Here is a 21,479-nt window from a genome sequence, read left to right as displayed (position 1 = left end):
AAGGAATTTGAAGAACTAGGTATTTATTAGCATAAAAATAAAAGAATTAGAATAAGATTGTTAGCTTAGATTTAAACCAACAGACTGGTAGGGACAAGAAATAAAACCTTTTGAGTTGTTTTTTCCACTGGACATAAATCTACTAGTTAGTATGTCACTTCATATTTTCTGGGCTCTAATAAAATGGTAGCTCAGGGATAGTCTCCTGGAAAGCTGAACTATCTCCAGGCAGGTATGTTAAAAATGCCCAAGTATGGGGCGTCTGGGCAGTTCAGTCGGTTAAACATCCGACTTCGACTCAAGTCATGATCTCATGGTCTGTGGGTTCGAGCCCTGCGTCAGGCTCTGTGCTGGCAGTCAGAAACTGGAGCCTGTTTCACATTCTGTGTCTCCCTCTCTCTCTGACCCTCCGTGCTCACACTGCCTCTCTCTCTCTTTCTCAGAAATAAATTAAAAAAAAAAACACTAAAAAATAAAAAAAAAAATGCCCAAGTATGAATTGAAAGTACACCCCTTTGGCCAATTTCTCTTATGGCTTTCCCTAATCCTCCTCCTTCTCCTTTTTTTTTTTAAAAAAAAAATTTATGATGTATTTTAGAGGGAGAGAGAGCCAGTGTGAGTTGAAGAGGGGCAGAGAGAGAGGGGGACAGGGCAATCTCTGTACTGACAGCAGACAGCCCGACGCAGGGCTCGAACTCAAGAACCATGAGACCATGACTGGAGCCAAAGTCAGATGCTTAACTGACTCAGCCACCCAGGTGCACCCAGGTGCCCCCAAAGTCAGCCTCTCCCCGTTTATTCTCCTGTTACTTTTTGAAAACCGCTTTGCCAAAGCATAATTCCATAAAATCCCTCACTGCGTGCTCAGTGATTTTTAGTTAAGTTTACACCTCTCAGTGCAATCCAGGATTCGGGTATTTTCCTCACTCGCTGAAGCTCCCTCATGCCTGTCGGCAGTGGGTCTCTATTTCCTCCTCCAGCTCCAGGCAGACACTAACTTGCACTCTCTCTAGAGATTTGCCTTGTAAAGGAAATTAAATAGAAACGGGATTGTGCAGATTGTGCTTTGCGTGGCCTCTTCCACTCTGTGTCCCTCCTGCTCGGGGGTTTGCCTGCCTGGTAGCGTGTGTCCCCGGCTCCCCCCTCTCCATCCTGGCGCTCTCCGTTAACGCGTGTTCGCGTCGTGAATATTTGCCTCAGGTCTCTTCGTGGGCCAATGTTTTCCCTGCTGCGGGCGGGTTCCCAGGAGTGTGGTGGCTGCACCTGCCAATGACTTCTGGAAATTCCAGTTTCTCCATGCATTCCCCTGCTCCTCCTCAGCGTCTTTTTGAATATAGCCGAGCGGATATCATAGCCTTTTCCCGAGTGAAGAAGTTCCTGGTGGCAGTGTGGGAGTGCGGTTATGCAGAAAATCAGCCTGGCCACGCCCGGTGGTCTAGTCTGGGGACTTGTGAATTTCCATCACAGAGGAGCCTTGCGTTGGCTCAGACGGAATTTGTTCAGCCCTTGGACACTGGACCCACGGGCTGACCAGAAATACTTCTGACTCTGTGCAGGTCTTAGAGATTTTTCTAAGTGGAGGCGTCAGGTATAGGCAGGGGATGCTCTCACCTGGAGTGCGCTCTCCAGTTGGTTTTGATGAGTGCACGTGAAGTGCTCCTTTCTGTGGCCCGCCCAGACTCTAATGCCCCTTCCCAGCCAGTCCCCCAGAAGATTTCTATGGGGCTGTGACTGGGTGTGTCCCTGACCTTCGGGTTGAACCAACCTTACTGCAGAGGAAAGCTGGGCAGCGGTGTAGAGAATAGAATTGCTCCTACTCAGCCCACGACCCGGAGGTTAGTCGTGTGAATGTTGTGTACAGTTCCTTTGGTAATGCACATCTTTTATTTTCAAAAGCCTTACGGAGCAGAGCCTGGCCGTGGGCTTGGGGTCGTGCCGCTTCCGTTTCAGAGCGTGCGGGTTCCCCGCGGGTTCCCGGGTGATGCTGCGGCGCCGAGATGCCGCGTAAGCCAGCCCTTCGAGGAGCGCGCGGGCCCGAGGGTCGGGGCGCGGGGAGCGGGTGCGGACGGAGGGGCCGGGCCGGGNCCCGTCGCCGGGCCGGGGCGCCTGCGTGGGTGCGCCCGGTGCGTGCGTGTGTGTTGCACACGGCTGCTCCCGCGAGCCGAGGCTGGCGTGGCCGCCGTGCCCCCCGCGCGCCTCGCTGCATTCTTTGTGCGGTTCCGCGTGATTTTCTCACAGGCCTCGCTCTTGACGGTGCAGCGAGAGGCCGAGCGAGCGGGTCGGCGCCTCCGGCTCGTTCGCCTCCCNCCTCCCGGAGGCGAGAGTGGCCTTGCCTGGGGTCCCGGGGGGAAGCCTTTGTGTGAAGACGAGCCCGGACCGCCCGCGCCGGGTCCCAGCAGGGCGTCGCATTCCCGCGGCTGCCAGCTGGGTGGACCCGCAGCTGGGCTTCCACGCGGCTTGTTCACCAGACCGCAGGTGAACTTCGTGCATAGACCGTCTGTGAGGGACGGACCCTTAGAGCCGCTTCCCACGGAGTTGCCCCCAGTGCCCTTTCCGGTAACTTCGCCATGCTCGCTGGCACAGCACCGCCTGGGGAGTGGACCGCAGGCTGCGAGGGCCCCTCCCACTGCCAGGCCAGGCCGCGGTGGGCAGCGGTGGGCAGCGGGACCGGCTCCTGCACACGCGCCTCCTCCCCGCGAAACCCGTCCGGACCAAACTGGGCTCAGCACGGATCCTGGAGCTGCGCCCGCCCCTCCAGAGCTGGTGGTTGCAAAGGGCACAGCGTGGGCCCTGCGCAGTGCTCCCTCCAGGCACTCCCCTGCCCTTCAGGAGTCCCCACGGCCCTGTTAAGTACCCTCCTCGTGGGAGACTCCGAGGAGAGTCCTTCTGCCGCTTCCCGGGCACCTGCTGGGCCCGTGTGCCTTCCGTTCCCCCGTTCTCGGTTCATCGGAGGAACCGGGGTCGAAGGGTGAAGGGATGTGCTCAAGGTCACGCTGCAGGCGGTGATGGTTCGAGGAGGTGCCCGGTAAGACCCAAGCCTGCCGCCTTCCTGGTGCTTCCCCTGCAGGCCACCCGGGTCCTCGGCTGTGCGGAGGTGGCTGCTGGGCCGCCGTGGGCATTGGCCCGGGTGCCGCGTGTGGTGACCCGCCATGCCTTGCTGGAGACGTACCTCCAGCGCCGGCCCCCGTTGTCCTTGGGGAAGGCTGACGTGGGTGCCGCAGGCCCAAGGACTGGAGCGCAGGCTTCGGCCGACGGCCCGTCTCCTTCCGGCGAGCGTAGGTTTCCAGGCGGCCAGGGGCCTCCGTTCCGGCCACACTCTTCCTGCCGTTCTACCAGGAATATTTCCTCTTCGTCGTTTGAGAAGCTCTGTCCCCTTAAAACACGTGCCTGTTGAGGTCTTTTTTTTTTTCCTTCCCCTTGTAACNCTCATTGAGACCAGAAAACCTAAAACAAAGCAGCTTTGACTCGGCATCATTCCCACGTAGCGTGCTCGTCCTGCCCCCACGAAGAAGCCGGCCCCCGTGCGGGTCTCCTGGCTGTGCTGCTGTGGTCAGGGTGCGTCCCCGGCGTGGCTTCCCGGCCCACTCCACTGACCCTCTTCGAGATGCTTTCCTTGACTCTCCCAGCTGTAGGCATCCTGCCCTGCCCTCTCATGTCCCTTTTCATTATCTGGTTCGTAGCCTCTGTGAGCATCTTACTGCCCGTCGCAGAGCCCTTCAGGGCTGGGCCCCGGGGTCTCCTCGAGTGCCAGGCCCCTTCACGAATACGGTCCCCTTCCCTTTTCCTCCTGCCTGCTACATCTGTTTCGCTCATGACCCCTGCATGGAGCGGAGGCCCTGCTCAGAGGCCCTGGGCATTTTTCCGGACCCTTTGCTAGGCCATCAGACCATAGCCACGACTCAGCCCCTGGTTAAGTGCGGCATGTTGGGTCTGCCGCTCTCGCTGGTGACAGTCTTGTCTTCCCAGCAGGGTGCGTGGTGAGCCACTCGAGGCAGAGACTTCCAGATTAGTGGCTTGTAAGCTTTGTTGACCTGACCCCCTGTCCCCCCACCCCCCTGCCCCGGCTTGGACAGAGTGAGACTGCACACTGGTATAGCTCAGTATAGAAGTGAAGCCAATCGTCCTTACTATGTGGACTCTGTATTTTTTATTGTTTGATTTAAAAATGTTGCAGAGGCCCTTGGGTGGCTCAGTTTGGTTAAGTGTCCGACTCCTGATTTTAGCTCAGGTCATGATCTCACAGTTCGTGAGTTCGAGCTCCGCGTCAGGCTCTGCGCTGATCGCACAGAGCTTGCTTGGGGCTCTCAAAATAAATTTTAAAAAAGAAGAGAAAAAATCATGTTACCATGACCACTTCAACTGATTTGTCACTAGAACTTTAAAGAACTCTGTTCTTATCTCCCTCTGGGGCTGTGCAGGGCGTCGGACTCGGGCAGTCGTCGCTAGAACGGGTGATTTATACGGAGTAGCCTGCAGGCTCATCAAAATTTGAGCCCCTAAGGGTCCCAAGAGGAGAAGAAACTTTGTAATGATAGATTGGCCTGAGGCCGGGCCTGGCCCAAAGAAAGGGCTCACGCTTTAGTCACTGAACTTGCCTCATCTCCCCTCCTCCTAGGAGCCTTCCCGCCTGATGCCTTTTCATAGACAAGGAAGCAGGCTGAGCGAGGGGCCAGGGGACTCGGCTCAGGTCAGAGCCAGGCTTCAAACTCACTCTTTTTGCTTCCAGAGACCTAACTCTTGCCCCATCACATGCAGACCCTAACGGCGACCGTTCATGGCTGAAAGTCGTTTTCCCAGTAACCTTTTATTCACTGCCCTCCCCGCCCCCACACCCCCCTAAAGGCTCTTAAGAGTGAATAGTCCTCTTTTTTTTCCCTAAACAATGATTTTATTACTTGAGTGCGTAGACAAATTTATGCAATGAGGACAGAGGCTGTGAGTGACTCGTATTTCGAACTGGGCGGGGGGAGGGCTTGCTGGGTCTTATGATCATCAAGTAAATACGGCTCTCGGTCAGAACGAGTAGGAAGTTAGCATCCGTACCCTTTCTGTTCCTCTCAGACGCCTTCAGACAGGAGCTTTCTTTTCTTTTTTTTTTTAAAGGAATATAAAACTATTGACCACTGTTTTCCAGTATTTACAATAAAGTAAACAATATACAGTTGGATAACATTCTGACTACAAAGTTATTATTTTTCCTGGTTTCTGCTGAACCAGTAACTCAAATACTGAGAAGATTGAGCCTACATGTAAGGAATAAGTTGGGGTCAAGAAAAAACATGCAGGTCAAGAATTTAGATGACAGGTTTGTCCCCGTATCTATTTCAGCAGGTGCTAAATTGCCAACATCTCTAACCATATGATTATGATCAGGTTTCCATGAACAACAGACAGGAGCTTTCTTAATTAAATGGTAGATATTCTCAGGTAGATCCAGAGCGAGTCCTTTGGGCTTCAGGGTTCTCGGGATGTTACTGCCTGTCACAGGCTGTACCTGGACAATGCCTTGTCTCTTGGGGTCACACTGATTTGTGAGGGAGCCGGGCTTCTTGGCCTGTGTGCACATCTGCTCCCTCACATCTTCGTACATCAGCCTCAGCCAGATGGGGGCGCTGGGCCCTGAGGCGCCCTTGGGGACAGGCCCTTCTCGGGAAGTGCATGTGACCCCTTGCTGGTGGCGGCGGCTGTCAGGCAGCAAAAATGAGCTTGCTGTAGGCACCTCGGTGTGAACTTCTGGAAGAACTGGGTGTGGAGCGTGACCTGTAAACCGTTTCTGACGCCATTTACATCGTTCTGGAAAGGCTTTCCCTGGGATTTCAAGTATGGGCAGGACAGGCCTCCTCTATTTTTTTTTTTTTTTTTAAATCCTGCAGTGCTGTATGTGATTAAAACAGAAAAGTATTTGCCCTACATCTGCCCTTAATTCAGTATTACAGGTTTTAGGCTGGATGTGAACGATTAAATTACTTCTGCATCATGTCTGCGAGCGGCTCACATGAGTTTCAGAGAGTGGTGGCCTGTGTGGCTGCAGGGCCAGAGGCTTGACCTCTGACCCCAGCTCCTCCACACCAGCGGGGCCAGTCATTGGCATCTGTGGGCCTCCACCTTCCCTTCTGTGGCATGGGCACAAGAGGCGGCTCCTCAGAGGGCTGGCGTGAAGGCAACGTTCTGCTCACTTGTGTGTGTAAAGTCCTCGCAAAGGCTTGGCTTGTTAATGTCTTTCCGCTTGTTTTTTTTTGTTTTTGTTTTTTTAAATTTTTTTAATGTTTTATTTCTGAGAGCATGAGCAAGGGAGGGTCAGAGAGAGAGAGACACACACAGAATCCGAAACAGCCTCCAGGCTCTGAGCTGGCTGGCAGCACAGAGCCCGATGTGGGGCTTGAACCCACGAACCGAGAGATCATGACCTGAGCCGAAGTTGGACACTTAACCGACTGAGCCCCCCAGGCGCCCCAGTTTTGGCTCATTGTTGTAATAGAGCTGACTGAGTAATAGAGTAATACACTAATAGAGTAATAGTGTAATAGAGCGTTGACTGAGGAGTTCTGATGTGTTTTTATTACGAATCAAGGCATTTGGTTACTTCTGCTTTTTGTATCTGTGTGGTTTGTAGACTTTTTAGGGCTCCTTGATTGCTTGGCCCTAGAGAAGTGTGTGTGTGTGTGTGTGTGTGTGTGTGTGTGTGTGTGTTTGCATTACACAACTGTTTCAGGTATAAGGGTAGCAGCATTCAGCAACCAGGGCTGCCCTTTAACGAGCACTTTCTCTGCACCAAGCCACTCCTTGTTCCTCACACAGCTCCCTCTGGTCAGTATGTTCCCCTTTCTGCACATGGGGACACAAAGTTCAGGGATTCTGAGTTTTGCCTGAAGCCACAGCTGGTGTTGGTGGTGAATTTGCTCCCCCGCGTGTCTGCCCAGGGGCCACACTTAGCCCAACTAGCCTTTTCCCTCTAAAACCACACAACCTGTGTGAGTACAATCACAAAGAGATTGGGCTAGCGTGGAGTGGCCAGCCCCAGCCCCTGGCTGTTTGGGGGTGAGTCACCCCACCTTGAACCCCAGCTACCCTATCTATAAACTGGGGTGAGCCTTGCCATAGAGCTTGTTACCCAGATAAAGTGGCGCAGTGTGTATAAAGCACACCAAAGCAAATGGAAGATGGGTGTCCACATTCTGGGACATTTAACTTGAGGCTTGTCACGTTGGGCCACCATGGTCAGCAGATAGCTAGGACCTTACAGGACGTTTGTCACTAGTGCTTGTGAAAACGCAGCATGCTTCAGAATCTTTCTTAACACACAGCTTTTGGTAGATTGTCTGTGAAAATCAAGAGTTGGACATGCAGGTGTTATATGTGAGGCTCCCAGGGGCTGACGCCATGTTAAATCGCCACCGAGTGCCTGAAACAGTGTGTGATCAGGGGTCGAATTGATGAAAAAGTGTGTCTGGTTTTTTTTCAGGGGACGCAGAAGTCATGTTAGTGTTTCAATGGAACTTTAAGCTAGAGTAGACCCTGATGGCCTCTAATCTCATAGGTCCACATGTGCAGAACGGCCCCGCCCCCCTGCCTCCTGCACGCCCTTCTCACAGCCTATGCATTTTGAGGACATAAATTTTCCTTTCCTCTTTTTAGAAGCCTCTATAGGCTTTTCTGGCCAAGAGAAGAATTGCTCGCCAACTGATTTTACCAGTTAACACCCTCCTCGGCAGCTGTTAGGAAAATTCGTTTAGCAATTAATTGCTTTCCACTTGGGATACTGCTTCTGTGATCTGGAATGGGTTATTGAGTCTTAGGTGAACTATTCATTTGTCCTGTCTTACCAATCAGACCGTCTTCCCTTAAGCAGGGGTCCCGGGAGCTTTGTCTGTAAAAGCCAGTAAGAAAGTGTTGGTTCTTTTTTTCTCGGTTTTTATTGTTTTGCAGAGAGGGCTGAGGGTGCACGCGCATGCACACACACATACACACACGCACTATTTCAGAAGCTGGACTCCTTGGTGCCAACTTGCTTGACTCTCCTGAGCTCTCCGGTTTGGGCATTTGGAATGCGGGTCACCAGGTGTGACTGGGCTTCTTTGGCTGCAGCCCATGGGACAGATGAGCTAAGCAGGGGTCGAGAGGCTGCCCGTGGCACAGATATTTATGTAACAACTTGCAAAGGTGGCTTCGTACAAAGACGTTAAAGAATTTTTTTATGTTCCTGCTTCTAAGAAAACGAAGCAGCCTTCGCAGTAACACGGACGGACCCAGAGTGTTAGGCTAAGTGAAATGAATCAGCCGGGGGGAGACGGACACCATATGATTTCACTCGTGTGGAATGTAAAGAGCAAAACAAATGGGTAAACAAAAAGCAGAAACAGATATGTGAATACCAAGGACGCACTGGCGGTGGCCAGAGGGGAGGGGGTGGGGGTGAGGGAGTGGGTGAAGGGGAGACGGAGACACGGGCTCCATGATGTGGAGTGAGGAGGGCATGGAGACGGAAGGCAGGGCATGGGGAATGCGGTCAGTGGTCCTGGAAGAGCGCAGGTGGGGTCAGGTCGTCCAGCTGCGCTGGAGGAGAGCGCCGTATATCACAGAGCGCATTTAGTACGTACGCCTTAAACTACCATAACATCGTGTCAACCGTGTTTCAATTAAAAAACATCTATATAAGGTATATATCATCTGCAAAACGTTTTTAACCTCTTGCATTTCAGAAACTATTTAAAGCTCACAATACATAAAGTGCCATGAGATGAAAGGACATGGGTTTGAGGTTTGGGTTGGGGGTGGGTGTGTGAGATGAGGCCAGGAGGTCAGCTGAGTGCTAGGACCGGCTGTCGCTCTGGCCCTGAGCTCCCCAGTGGCCAGGGCAATAATCAGTAAGCCGGAAGACACACCCCTTACCCAGGGGAAGCGGAGGACACCCGGGCCCTTGTGCAGGGACTGCTGCGATGGTGGTCCTTGGGGTCTCCCCCACAAGTGGGGGGGCAGGGGGTACGGTTCTCACTGCAGGGCCCCTTTCCTTGACAGCTTTTCCTTCTGAAAAGGAAGTAGTTTGAATGTGTTATCCTCCAAATGACTTAAAAGACTTGCTTACAAAACAGCTTTCTTGCCTTCAGAGGGGCTTCATAAAACCAGAAGTGGCCAGGCCCACAGTTATCCCTCATTTCTCTGTCCCAGGAATATGAAGACAAGGCTGGACGACCTAGCAAGCCGCCCTCTCCAAAGCAGAATGTGAGGAAGAATCTTGATTTCGAGCCACTTTCCACCACCGCACTCATCCTGGAAGACAGACCAGCGTGAGTCTTTTTTTTTTTTCTTTAATGTACTTATTTTTGAGTGACAGAGACAGAGTATGCATGGGGGAGGGGCAGAGAGCGAGGGAAACACAGAATTGGAAGTAGGCTCCAGGCTCTGAGCTGTCAGCACAGAGCCCAATGCGGGGCTCGACCTCACGAACCACGAGATTGTGACCTGAGCCGAAGTTGGACGCTTAACCTACTGAGCCCCCCAGGCGCCCCGAGACCAGCGTGAGTCTTAATAGGAGCTCTAGAATGTTTGCTCTAGTAGATAAGTACAACTTACATTCAAGAAGAGTTGGGGGCACCAGAGGGGAGAAGAATAAGCCATACATACCTTGCATTAAAAATGCTCATTTCCTCTTTATTCCCTATGTTGACATGTATTCTCTAATAATAATAAGGAAGTGATTTGGAAGACCGTCCTTTAACACAGAAGTTTTGACTCCGGGTTTTCCATTCAGGTGGTTTTTCAGTTTAATTCAGGACTTAGAAATAGGTAAGGAGCTTTTGTAAATTCAGACTGGCCTCTGACTGCAAGAAGCCCTGGGATGTGTAAGTCGCGCAGAGGCCGGGTTATGGGGGCAGCCGCTCCTGTGGACACGTGCGGGACCCACCCCAGGTTCTACAGGGTCTGCGGCACCCGGGCTGTGCCGCCCCACCAGGGCCTCTCTGGGCCTCTCACGCCCCTGCACGGCTGAGATTGGTTTTGATGACTGGCTTACAGACCATGCTTGGAGACCTTAGGGACATAAAGGGACTGCCCCGTTGTACCCGGCCACAGCCGGCCTCGCTTCGGTATCGAGCTTCCACAGAACCCTGTGTTCGAATAGAAAGATCCCTCAGCTTTGAAAAGAGGGAGAAAGAGAGATTGGAGGAGTCTAAGTGGTGATTGTAGATTGCGAGTGGTCCCTTAGGTCCCCACCCATTCGGAAATTTAAAACTGATCAAATCTAAAGAAGAAATCCGGCTTCCGAGGTTAACTCGTGGTCCTTGGAGCTGGGACGTGGGTGGCGGATGGGGAGAGGAGCCCTGACACGTGGGATTAGGAAGGTGGATAGAGACCTGGAAAGAGCCACTGAGGACCGTGCAGGGGGCGCTCCCAGGACTGTGGCCTGCGGGAGACGGCACCCTGAGCGTCGCTCATTCCGAATATGCCCGAATGAGGGCCGCACCAGCCAGTCCTCGCCACCTCCCGCTTGCCAAAGGCCGGCAGATTTACCCGCACATTCTGAAGGAGACTATGCATTTTAGCGTTTCTACTCAGGATTCAAAGTTGGACACCCGGTATGAGTGCTCAGAACCGCGGTGCACATTTGCGGATAAAAGAAACCAAACAGATGAGCCAGTAGCGGATACAAGCGAAACTTGTGCACCTGAGAAACTGGCCCAGGAACGTACACGTACACGTACGCATGTGTGACACTTGCCCCGAGGGCCCTGTGCTTCACGGTGACCGTGACAGGGGTCAGCTCACAGTTGCTTANAGCCAGTAGCGGATACAAGCGAAACTTGTGCACCTGAGAAACTGGCCCAGGAACGTACACGTACGCGTGTGTGACACTTGCCCCGAGGGCCCCGTGCTTCACGGTGACCGTGACAGGGGTCAGCTCACAGTTGCTTTGGAGACCGGGGTGAAAAATGCTTTAAGATTAAGTGTTTATTGGAACTGTGGGCAATTATTCTTCTCTTTCTACTAGTCTTCGAACTTCAGGTTGTTTACAGTGAGCTTATTTTCCGTCTGTAAGTCAGTGCGTTTAGTTTAGGAAACTGCTGTGTATTTGTCATAACAAATGTTTTTTGGGCTTCAAGTTTGTTATTCTTTTAGTAAGTAATTCTTCGAGTTTTGTGTTTCAGAGACTTTGATTTGATATTTAAAATGGTGGAAACTATTTATTTTTCTATCAAGAAATCTCCCCGCGAAGCCAGCCGAGGAAGCCCAGAAACACAGGCAGCAGTATGAAGAAATGGTGGTCCAAGCCAAAAAACGAGGTAATGGAATTCACGTGTGTTGGCTGTGTAAGACAGCACGAGATTTTGTGTCTCTCTGGAGATTTTCTCTACCTTCTGGAGCCCTAGATCCTGAACCTTGGTGAATGTCTTAATATTTTTCAAATTTATCACTTTCCATCAGAAGGATATGTTTCTAACTGACCCTTCCCTTTCCTGGTAGCTTTATTTGAATTTGCACAAGAAAAGAGACCACGTAGGATAAAAGCGCAGGTTTGGAGAAAGCTTCAGCCAGTGGTGATGGGCAGGCTCCCTCCCCTCCCTGGGCTCTGTTTTCTTGATCTGCAGGAAGATGCGATCAGATTTGATAAAAATCACCTGCAGCACTTAAAATCCCTAAGAGCCCAGCATGTGTGAAAAGTCTGTGTGATAAACAAAGCGTGGCCCATCCCTACACTGGGGCATTAGTTCAGCCGTAGAAGGAAGGAAATTCTGACCTGTGCTGCCACAGGGGCCAAGCTGGGGGGTGTTGCGCTCAGTGCAGTAGGCTGCTCCCCTAACGGACAAGTAGATGGAGAGTAGAAGGAGGAGGCGAGGGAGGAGGGGATGGCGCTCCATGTTTAACGGGTGTGGAGTGTCATTTTGGAGAGGGGGAGAGTTCTGGCGATGGAGTGTCGTGATGGCCGCGTAGCAGCATGAACGTGCTTCCTGCCATGGACCGTACACCTGAAGCGGCCATGACGCCGAGTTTTGTTTTGGGTATTTCACCACCGTAAAAGAAATACAAAACAATATGTACAAATGCAGGGTGTTTCTCGGGGTGGCTGCTTGCACCCTAGGGGAGAGGTGAGGCTGGAGCTGGAGCTTCTGCTGAGCAGGGCAGGGGGCTCCCGGTGTCAGGTGAGGGTCCCGGCTTCGCCCGGGGTGGTGGGTTTCACGGGCTGCTCTCTCGTGATCGCTGAACCGTGTTGTCGCGGGAGCCCCGCTCCGGACGTGAGCTCCGCCGGGGAAGCTCACCGAGAGGGGTGACACCTGAGCTTCCAACACTCTGCGAGGCCTGAAACGGGTTGGAGAGGGGGGCCCAGGGTGGCTTTGCCGCGTGGCTCCGGGGCCGGCCACGTGGCGTGAGCGCGGCGGGTAACAGGCGCTCTGTTCCCGCTCCCGGTCGCCCGGCAGAGCTGAAGGAGGCGCAGCGGAGGCGGCGGCAGCTGGCGGAGCGGTGCCGCCTGGAGGAGAGCATCGGGAGCGCCGTCCTCACCTGGAACAACGAGGTGTTGCCCAACTGGGAGACCATGTAAGCCGCGCGGGGCAGGCGCCGCCAGCCGTGTCTCCCTGACCCCCGTANCTTGCCCTGAACCCCCCCCCCCCCCCCGCCTCCTGCCTTGCCTCGGTCCCGCCCTGTCGTTCCTTCCTGGACCCTGTGACGGCCCCCATCTCACCCCTGGGTTGTCCTGTGCTCAGTAGCCCAGCTCTGTGTCCCTCCCTGTGGAGAGCGCCCTGGACTTCCTGCTTCTCCGCGCACAGTGTGAATTCCTCTGTGGACGGCCCGCTCCTTCTTCTGTACGTTCACCTTCCAGCTTGCATTCCTTGACCAGCCCTTTCCATAGGGAGCCGCAGGGCCTTTGCATGTTCCGTGCTCTTGCCCTATAGCTCCTCGTCCCGCTAACTCTTTGTTTGTTAAAGCTCAGACTTCCCTGGGGAGAACTTTCCTGCCCAGGAGATTTGTAGAAGGCCCCTGGGTCCGCTGCATCCCTGTGTGCAAGTGTCTGTCCTCTGTCTGAGGCTGGGGACCGGGCCTTCTCTGACGACACCCCCCAGTGGCCAGCACCCAGCAGAATCTGGGGGCCGCAGTCATCTAAACAGCAGAGGGACAGCTGTAGGTCTTTTCCTCCTGCGGCTTCAGAGTGGAGAGGGGCAGGGTGCGGCCAGCAGTGCCAGAGCCATGCACGGAGGCGGGTGCCTCCTTTTGGGTCTCGGCCCATCACCTGGGGTGCCGGGGAGCTTGGGTGCCAGCCTCCCTTCGGCTCTTGTCCCTCCCCACTGACCCGTGTGGCAGGATGTTCGGGACTTGCTCCTGGCACTTGCCCAGGTGTTTCTCGCTCTCGTCTCGGGGGTGGGATGGCCCTGGTGAGCTTCTCTGCTAGGAAAACGAGTTGTTCCCACAGCCTGCTCTTCTGGCCGGTGTCTTTAATAGGCTGGATGTGGCTTTTTCTCAGGTGGGACCCAGTAACAAGAGTCCAGGTGCTCAGAACCGCCCTCCCCGTCCATCGTGCGCTTTCTGATGCTTGACGCCATCTGGATGCATGTGTTTGTACAACAGCCGCCATTCAGTGCCCCAGCGGGGCGCCGCTGTGCCTGTGCCCCTTCGTCTTCAGTGCAGCTCCCGGAGGGGAGGGTTTTGTCATCTGGCTGTTGGCGAGGACGTTACGGGGCCGGGGAGGAGGGCTGATCTCCGGGCTTCGCAGGTGGGGCTCTGGGGCCACAGGCCCGGTGTGTGCAGCGCTGGGAGGCGCCGGGGAGTCTGTGGCACCTTTACAGTGTCCAGTGTGTGGCCAGCAGGTCTCATCACCTTTGTGCAGTTCCAAACGTCCTGAGTTAGCGGCGTCCCCTGGGCCACTGGAGTCTGGCAGCCCCTTCCCTGAGCGGCCGTGTGTGGTAGCGCACCTCTCGGGACGCCCTGCCCTGCGGCTCTGCGGCCGTGCCTCCCGGCGCCCCCGGCCGTGCCCCGCTGTCTGCGGTTCCCGCGGCAGGCCAGGCTTTCCTGTCGCTGCGCCTTCTGCTCAGAAAGCCCTTCCTGTCCTTTAGCTCTCCAGCCGCTGCTGGTCACTTGGGGATCTGCTCCAGAACAGCGCCCCCGGCCCCCGGAGCTGCAGCGCGGGGCCCGTGGCACACGTGTCACGGCCATTGCCTAGTGGCAGCTAGTTGCTGATCTCCCGGCCTCGGGAACACCGGCTGCAGGCTCCCTGAGGGCAGGGCTCTGCCACGTGACCGCGTGTCCCCTGCTCCCGTGGCCTGGGGCTAGGCACGCAGGCAGACAGAGCTCCTGGCTGAGAACTAACTCCCGACTCCGTGCTCCCACTGTTGTCCAGGTGGTGCTCCAGGAAAGTCCGGGATCTGTGGTGGCAGGGGATCCCTCCCAGCGTGAGAGGCAAGGTCTGGAGCCTAGCCATCGGCAACGAGTTAAACATCACCCACGGTGAGTAGCTCGCGCGTCTGGCTCGGAGAGTCCCGTGTAGCCCTGCCGCCCTCCACCACCTGTCTCTGGCCCCTCCCGTCCCCTTTGCCGTTAGGAGGAAAGGCAGCCGTGGCCACTAAGTCGTGTCTTAGGAGAGGCCAGCGACTGTGTCTTCTGGGGGGAGAGGCCGTTGGGAGGCCGGGGTCCCTGCTAGCAGCTGCGGTCACCGGGTGCTTCAGAGCAGACAGCTGCCCTCTTCCCGATTCCTGTCCCCGTCCCCGAATGGACTGGGTGTCAGAGCCTCGGCGGGCTGGGGCGGGTCAGAGTCCTGAGGAGAGTGAGTCTTGATGGGCCCATGACAGGGCTTCTGTGGAGCATCCTGTTCTGGGGCCACCGGACTTTTGCAGCGTTTGGTTCCAGGCCCCTTTGAGTCCGGAGGGGACGTGGAGATGCGTCCTCCCCTCTCTTCAGGCCGTTTGTCCCGCTGGGTGCCCTGTGCGTGCACCGGCCCTCGTCCTCCCCCAGCCGCGCCCAGCGGGCTCCCTTCCGCTCCGAGCCCCGCGCCCTGCGAGGCTGCGCACCCGGTGGGACAGGGCGCCAGGGGCTCAGGGGCTTACGGTTCCGTGCTTGATAAACGGTGGTCGCTGCTTCTCCCATTTCTCCCTGGCTGCGGTCCCAGCTGCTGAGACGGATGTCGGAGTTGAAGACAGATTGATGTGGATCTTCTCAGTATAGCCAGGGCTCATGTTAGTTGTTTGTTATCTTACACGGTTTTCATCTCCATGATCGTGGCCTTGGCCAGGCGGTGGAGGTTACTAGTTTCTGTTTATAGGGATGCCTCAAGGCCCCGTTTTGGCTAACCCACACCAACCAAAACTCTACCTTCTTTACACGAGAAGATCATATGTGACATTTAACCTGTAGGAATAGTTCGTTAAAAGCTTCCCCAGGGGTAGAGGCTTGGAGAAATTGCTGAGTAATTATCCCAGTCTTTATTCTAGAAAATTTTCCAAACTCTGTCAACGGCTGATTGTAGTGCAAACTACTGTGTGCGTGTCTGGTTCTCACTCATGCCCGGGTTGACTTTACTTGAATTAGAATCTTCTGTGGGTCAGATCACACTACATTAGGCTAAACAGCTAATTCACTGGTTATGTACCTTTAAAGTTTATCTAAATGCTAATACTGGCTCACTTTACTTGAATTACATCTTTCTTGTATGATGAGCTGCCTCGTGTCAGCGGCCCCCACCAGAGCTGGTGCTCAGGAAGCTGGGGTCCCACCTGTCATGCTCCCCGCTCTCTCACCGGTGCCCAGCGCAGAGCTCTGCACACGGCAGGTGCCGTGAATGAATGGATGCCACCTTACCTTGATCTTAGTTTTACTGAACATTTAAGTCAGAGTAAGAACACAGATCATCGTGAATTCCAGGTGTCCGGCCATCCTGAAAAGGGTAGGGACTGTGCCCCAGACGCTGGCGTGCGGTGGAGGCAGTCTCTGCCTGACTCCGAAGCCGGCGTTCCACTTTGGGAAGCCCTGGGGTTCTGCTCTCACTGGTCGTGGGTGTGAGATTGGAAACTTCCCGGAAGTCCGCGTAATACTGGTTAGTGTTGGGGAAGTAATGCGCTCCTGGGGAGTCAGCCTTGTGCTTTGAAATTGGATTTGGGAAGAAGGTGTGTTTCCTGTCCCCCTCATGCCTGCAGACACGGGAGGAAAGCCACAGAGATGTTTCTTAAAACTCGGACCCTTTGACCCCTTCTCCCGTGAGGCCGCTGGCGTCCGTGCTTTAACGGTCACGGACTGCTTGGGAAGGGGTTCCCTGTGCTCAGGGCCACGCGGTGGTTTTCTTCCAACTTCCGCCACCATGATCGAAGCTAGGCCCACCTCCCGGAGAGTGAGAGCAGGCCTCCTGTGTCGTCATGATAGCGTGAAGCGACACTTCATAGTCATACCTCTCCTGCCCCGGCCACTAGCATGCTGGGGGTCACATCTTTGACAAGGCTCGAGATGGGTCACTAATCAAGATTTCACCTGTTGGGGCGCAGGACAGCTAATTGGAACTCGGCTTGTATTTTCATAAAATCGCGTGTGCTGTTGGAGGCGCTCTGCCTTAGCCTCTGCAGGCAGCCGTGGGGGGTGGATCTTCTCCGGGTAGCTGCAGGCGAAGTCTTGGTGACCCATTGGTGCCGGGCCGCCCTGGGACTGAGTGGTTTGGAGCCTGCTTTCTGGGGACTCCTGTGGGGCCCGCCTGCAGGAGTCCATAGGTTTTGAAGCCTCTCCCCGTTTTGCTTGCCCTGAACCCGCTTCAGGCAGCCAGGTTAGGGAGGTGTGGCCGTGGGGAGGCGGGGCCGTGGGAGGGCAGGGTCGTGGGGGGGCAAGGTCGTCCCCTCCCTGTCAAACCCAGAGGGGTTTCTGCTGGTCTCCACCTCCCTCCGGTGGTCAGATACCCATTGACCATACTGGTCTGTGTTAGTCCCAGCGCCGTTTGCTCTGGACGCATAACAAGCGGAAGATCTTGGTGTGCCCCCCCCCCCCCCCCACCAGGGAGCTCAGTCTGCTAGCTGCACAAGCCGGAACGAAAGCATTTGTATGGGTGGGTCGTGTAATTGAAGTTGACGCCAGGCACGGTGGTATCACATGCATTCTCTTAGCGCCTGGTGGTGTCGTTGGCCACGTTTGGGGGAAGTGTTGATGTGGCTGGAATAAGGGTGCAGCGTGTGGTTGACCCGTGGGGCAGCAGTGTCCTCTCGGTGCCTGTGAGGAGACGCGCTCCCGTGTGCACGTGATACTTACCCAGAGCCTCTCTTCCAGAGCTCTTCGACATCTGCCTTGCCCGAGCCAAGGAGAGGTGGCGGTCCTTCAGCACGGGAGGCTCTGAGGCGGAGAACGAAGGTACACGTAGCGCGAGTCCGGCAGGCTGCCTCGGTCACTTCTGTGTGTCCTTACTTGTGACGTGACCGACACGGTTTACTTAATCGACCTGGTGGTTGGTGCAAATGCGTCAAAACCTTCACGGGAAAGGGGATTTTTTTTTTTCTAGAGCAGACAAGTTGAGGAGAAAACGTTTCTAAGAAAGCGTTGGCCAATTCCTGAGGGTGTGTGTCCAGGTGTGCAAGAAGGCCGGTCCTAACTGGGGGGTGTCCTCTACTCACTGTTGCCAGGATTTCCCGCAGCCCAGCCCCCGTGCGGGAGCGTGGGAAGCACCCCAGGAGATGGAGCACTGCGTATTTGCTAGATGATGCTTCTAGAATTTCCCGTGATGCCCAAGGATTCCATTGGTTAACTAATATTTTCTTAGGACCTTTTTATATGTGGTATTGGAATTCAAAAAATACGACCTAAGTCATTCCTAAATATCCGTTAGAAATAAAACACAGGAGCCCCCCTTCGAGTCACTGCAGTACGGGCCAAGTTCACACCAGCGCGTTTTAGATCATGCGTTATTTCCCATGCCTGGAATCCATTTGTGAACCAGCCCTCCCTCGTCCCTGCCACTTGTCGATGTCAGGGAACACCAAATTAGGCTTTGATTTCGGGCCCCAGGAGACACCCTCCCATGATCTGGCATCAGACGGTGCTGTGGGCGGTGCTCTTCAGCAAGACCCCCTCACCTGCTGGAAGCCCGAGGCGGAGCGTGTGCGCTCACGCGCACTGGGGCCCCCGGACCCATGTGAACGGCTTCCGCCTTTGATCCTTGTGAAACTTCCGAGCCCCGTGATTCTCACACTCGCTCGCCTCTGAGAGGTGTCATGACTCTTGCTCTTTTGCTAGATGCCGGTTTTTCAGCAGCGGACAGAGAAGCCAGTTTGGAGCTTATTAAACTGGACATATCTAGAACGTTTCCTAACCTCTGCATTTTCCAGCAAGTAGGTGGCGGTAATTTGTTGCTTTGCATATGTTTTGTCTCAATGTCAGATACCAAACTGCACATATTTGTAATCAGGTTTGAAAAGTACTGGAGGGTTTTGGGGGGGAGTCGGGAGAGGGCAGTGTCAGGTCAGTACGTTTACACTTGTGCAGGCAGAGGTAACGGATCCTTGCCAACAGACCTGCAGCGAGGCTGTGTTTCTGCTTTTAAAGGCCTCTCTGGCCTCCTTTGAAGACGTATTTACCAAAGCCTTGGAGGCCTGGACAGGATGGGCGATCCTTCAGTTCCGGGGCTACGCTCAGGAGGCGGGAGGGGGGAAGGGGTGCCGAAGTCCCGGGTAGCCCGGGTCGTAGTGACGGGGGAGCTTCTGCGCAGATGGCCCAGGAGAGTGGTGGCCCCGCCATGGGAGACGGGAGTATTCGCTTTCGGAGGGCAGTAAGGAGAAAAGTAGGGCTTTACCGTGGGATTCCGGGTTCGCACGGGCGGGGCGCAGGGCTGCCAGCAGCAGATTTGGGTCATTGGAGCAGAGGTGTGTGAAGACCCCTTCTTCTGACAGCAGACATTCCCCTGGGGGGGGGGGGGGGGGGGGGTTNGTGTCCTCTACTCACTGTTGCCAGGATTTCCCGCAGCCCAGCCCCCGTGCGGGAGCGTGGGAAGCACCCCAGGAGATGGAGCACTGCGTATTTGCTAGATGATGCTTCTAGAATTTCCCGTGATGCCCAAGGATTCCATTGGTTAACTAATATTTTCTTAGGACCTTTTTATATGTGGTATTGGAATTCAAAAAATACGACCTAAGTCATTCCTAAATATCCGTTAGAAATAAAACACAGGAGCCCCCCTTCGAGTCACTGCAGTACGGGCCAAGTTCACACCAGCGCGTTTTAGATCATGCGTTGTTTCCCATGCCTGGAATCCATTTGTGAACCAGCCCTCCCTCGTCCCTGCCACTTGTCGATGTCAGGGAACACCAAATTAGGCTTTGATTTCGGGCCCCAGGAGACACCCTCCCATGATCTGGCATCAGACGGTGCTGTGGGCGGTGCTCTTCAGCAAGACCCCCTCACCTGCTGGAAGCCCGAGGCGGAGCGTGTGCGCTCACGCGCACTGGGGCCCCCGGACCCATGTGAACGGCTTCCGCCTTTGATCCTTGTGAAACTTCCGAGCCCCGTGATTCTCACACTCGCTCGCCTCTGAGAGGTGTCATGACTCTTGCTCTTTTGCTAGATGCCGGTTTTTCAGCAGCGGACAGAGAAGCCAGTTTGGAGCTTATTAAACTGGACATATCTAGAACGTTTCCTAACCTCTGCATTTTCCAGCAAGTAGGTGGCGGTAATTTGTTGCTTTGCATATGTTTTGTCTCAATGTCAGATACCAAACTGCACATATTTGTAATCAGGTTTGAAAAGTACTGGAGGGTTTTGGGGGGGAGTCGGGGGAGGGCAGTGTCAGGTCAGTACGTTTACACTTGTGCAGGCAGAGGTAACGGATCCTTGCCAACAGACCTGCAGCGAGGCCGTGTTTCTGCTTTTAAAGGCCTCTCTGGCCTCCTTTGAAGACGTATTTACCAAAGCCTTGGAGGCCTGGACAGGATGGACGATCCTTCAGTTCCGGGGCTACGCTCAGGAGGCGGGAGGGGGGAAGGGGTGCCGAAGTCCCGGGTAGCCCGGGTCGTAGTGACGGGGGAGCTTCTGCGCAGATGGCCCAGGAGAGTGGTGGCCCCGCCATGGGAGACGGGAGTATTCGCTTTCGGAGGGCNCCCAGTGCCCTGTCTGTTATGGTTTTTGCCAGTTCTGCTTCTGAACTACCCTTGAGTCTGTCCTTTCTGTGTCCCCGCTGCCCTTACTCAGTGCAGGTTCCCGTCCTTCGTGGGTCGCGGCACCAGCCTCCGCACGTGTCCCCGGCCTCCTCCATGCACTCACCCTGGTGCCTGCGAAGCAGCCTTGGGTCCTCGATCCCATTCTGTCAGGCCCGTTTCTAGCTTCACACACTAGGGCAGCAGCAAGGCGTGGTGGAACAGACTAGAACAGATGGTCCCCCGGCCACCTGGAACCAGCCCGGCGTGCAGGTGTGGACACAGAGACACCTGGGCTCTGCAGAAGCCTGGCCGTGTCCCAGCACGGGAGCTGCGGTCGCTGCTGGGGACATGGCCTGGGGGAGGTGTCCGGAACGGGGCTCTCAGGCTGTGCGTGGAGTAGGGACCCGAGACTGGGGAAGACATTCCGGGCAGGAGGAGGACTAGAGTCGGACGAGAGAACCTCGCCGGAGGGTCTAACAGAGAGAGCGTGGAGTTCAGTGCTGTGGTCCCTGCTCCCTGCCTCCTGGCCACGGTGGCCGCCCCACGAGCCGCTGCGGCACAGCGCCCGCCCTGGGGAAGGACAGCATCCGGGCGGTGCTCAGTGATGCGCTTGCAGCCTGGCTGAGAAGGGCAGTGGGAGCGCAGGGACGGGCCCTGCGAGGTGCTGGCGCCTTTCTGGCGCTGATGGCCGGCGTTCCCGGACCCAGGGACCCAGAGTGACCCCCCGGGCTGTCCTGCGGACTCGCTTCTCCACAGATTCACCAGGTGGTCATCTCAGTGCAGGGAGATGTGTCCGGAAGGACAGGATGAGCTTAAGGGCTCTCTCCCGGGGGGTGGGGGTTGGAGCAGGGCAGGCAGCAGAGAAGTTAGCTTTTCTTTTTCCTTCTGGGTTCCCCTGGGTGTTACCCCAAGTCTGTGGTCCCCTTAGCTCTGAGTTTTATAACGGGGAATATTAAAAAAGCAAAGAGCAGGGGCGCCTGGGTGGCTTAGTCGGTTAAGCGTNAAAAAAAATTTAAAAAAAAAAAAAAAAAAAGCAAAGAGCAGTGAGAGGGGGATCGTGTGGGGAGATGTCCAAGGCCGGCTTCTAAAATCCGGAGCACCGTCCTTGTCAGAAAAAGGAGCATATGGAAGGGTGGAAAGTTCTTTAAGTTAGAAACTTTTACCTTTAAGAAAAGTCCGTTGTAGCCCTCTGGCCTTTCCCAGGCGGTGGCCGTCCACACCAGCGTCCGGGGGGACGTGTGGTGCCGCCACAGAGCCCTGCCCCCTTGTCTCACGTGCCTCGAGCAGCTGGATGCCATCTCTTACCCTCCTGTCGTGGGCTTTTCTCCGCCTGTCCCCCCCGTGATTTGGCAGTGTCTCTTCTTTTATGTGACGTTTTCTGTGTGTCGGAACGTGATGGTTCAG

General features: G+C 55.2%; 1 protein-coding gene across 1 annotated transcript in view; it reads left to right on the top strand.

The window, feature by feature from the left end:
* Nucleotides 1-21,479, top strand: part of TBC1D14 (TBC1 domain family member 14) — a 110,440-nt gene that overhangs the window by 69,214 nt on the left and 19,747 nt on the right. The window contains exons 4-9 of the mRNA XM_077750551.1: nucleotides 9,166-9,284; nucleotides 11,194-11,276; nucleotides 12,411-12,528; nucleotides 14,324-14,430; nucleotides 17,221-17,301; nucleotides 18,181-18,275. Coding sequence (XP_077606677.1) covers nucleotides 9,166-9,284; nucleotides 11,194-11,276; nucleotides 12,411-12,528; nucleotides 14,324-14,430; nucleotides 17,221-17,301; nucleotides 18,181-18,275 — 603 coding nt within the window. The remainder of the gene's footprint in view (nucleotides 1-9,165; nucleotides 9,285-11,193; nucleotides 11,277-12,410; nucleotides 12,529-14,323; nucleotides 14,431-17,220; nucleotides 17,302-18,180; nucleotides 18,276-21,479) is intronic.

Source organism: Crocuta crocuta, unplaced genomic scaffold, assembly GCF_008692635.1.
Source record: "Crocuta crocuta isolate KB4526 unplaced genomic scaffold, BGI_CrCroc_1.0 scaffold179, whole genome shotgun sequence".
Lineage (NCBI taxonomy): Eukaryota > Metazoa > Chordata > Mammalia > Carnivora > Hyaenidae > Crocuta > Crocuta crocuta.
Note: the sequence above shows the minus strand (reverse complement) of the source record. Positions and strands in the feature narration are given on the sequence as shown.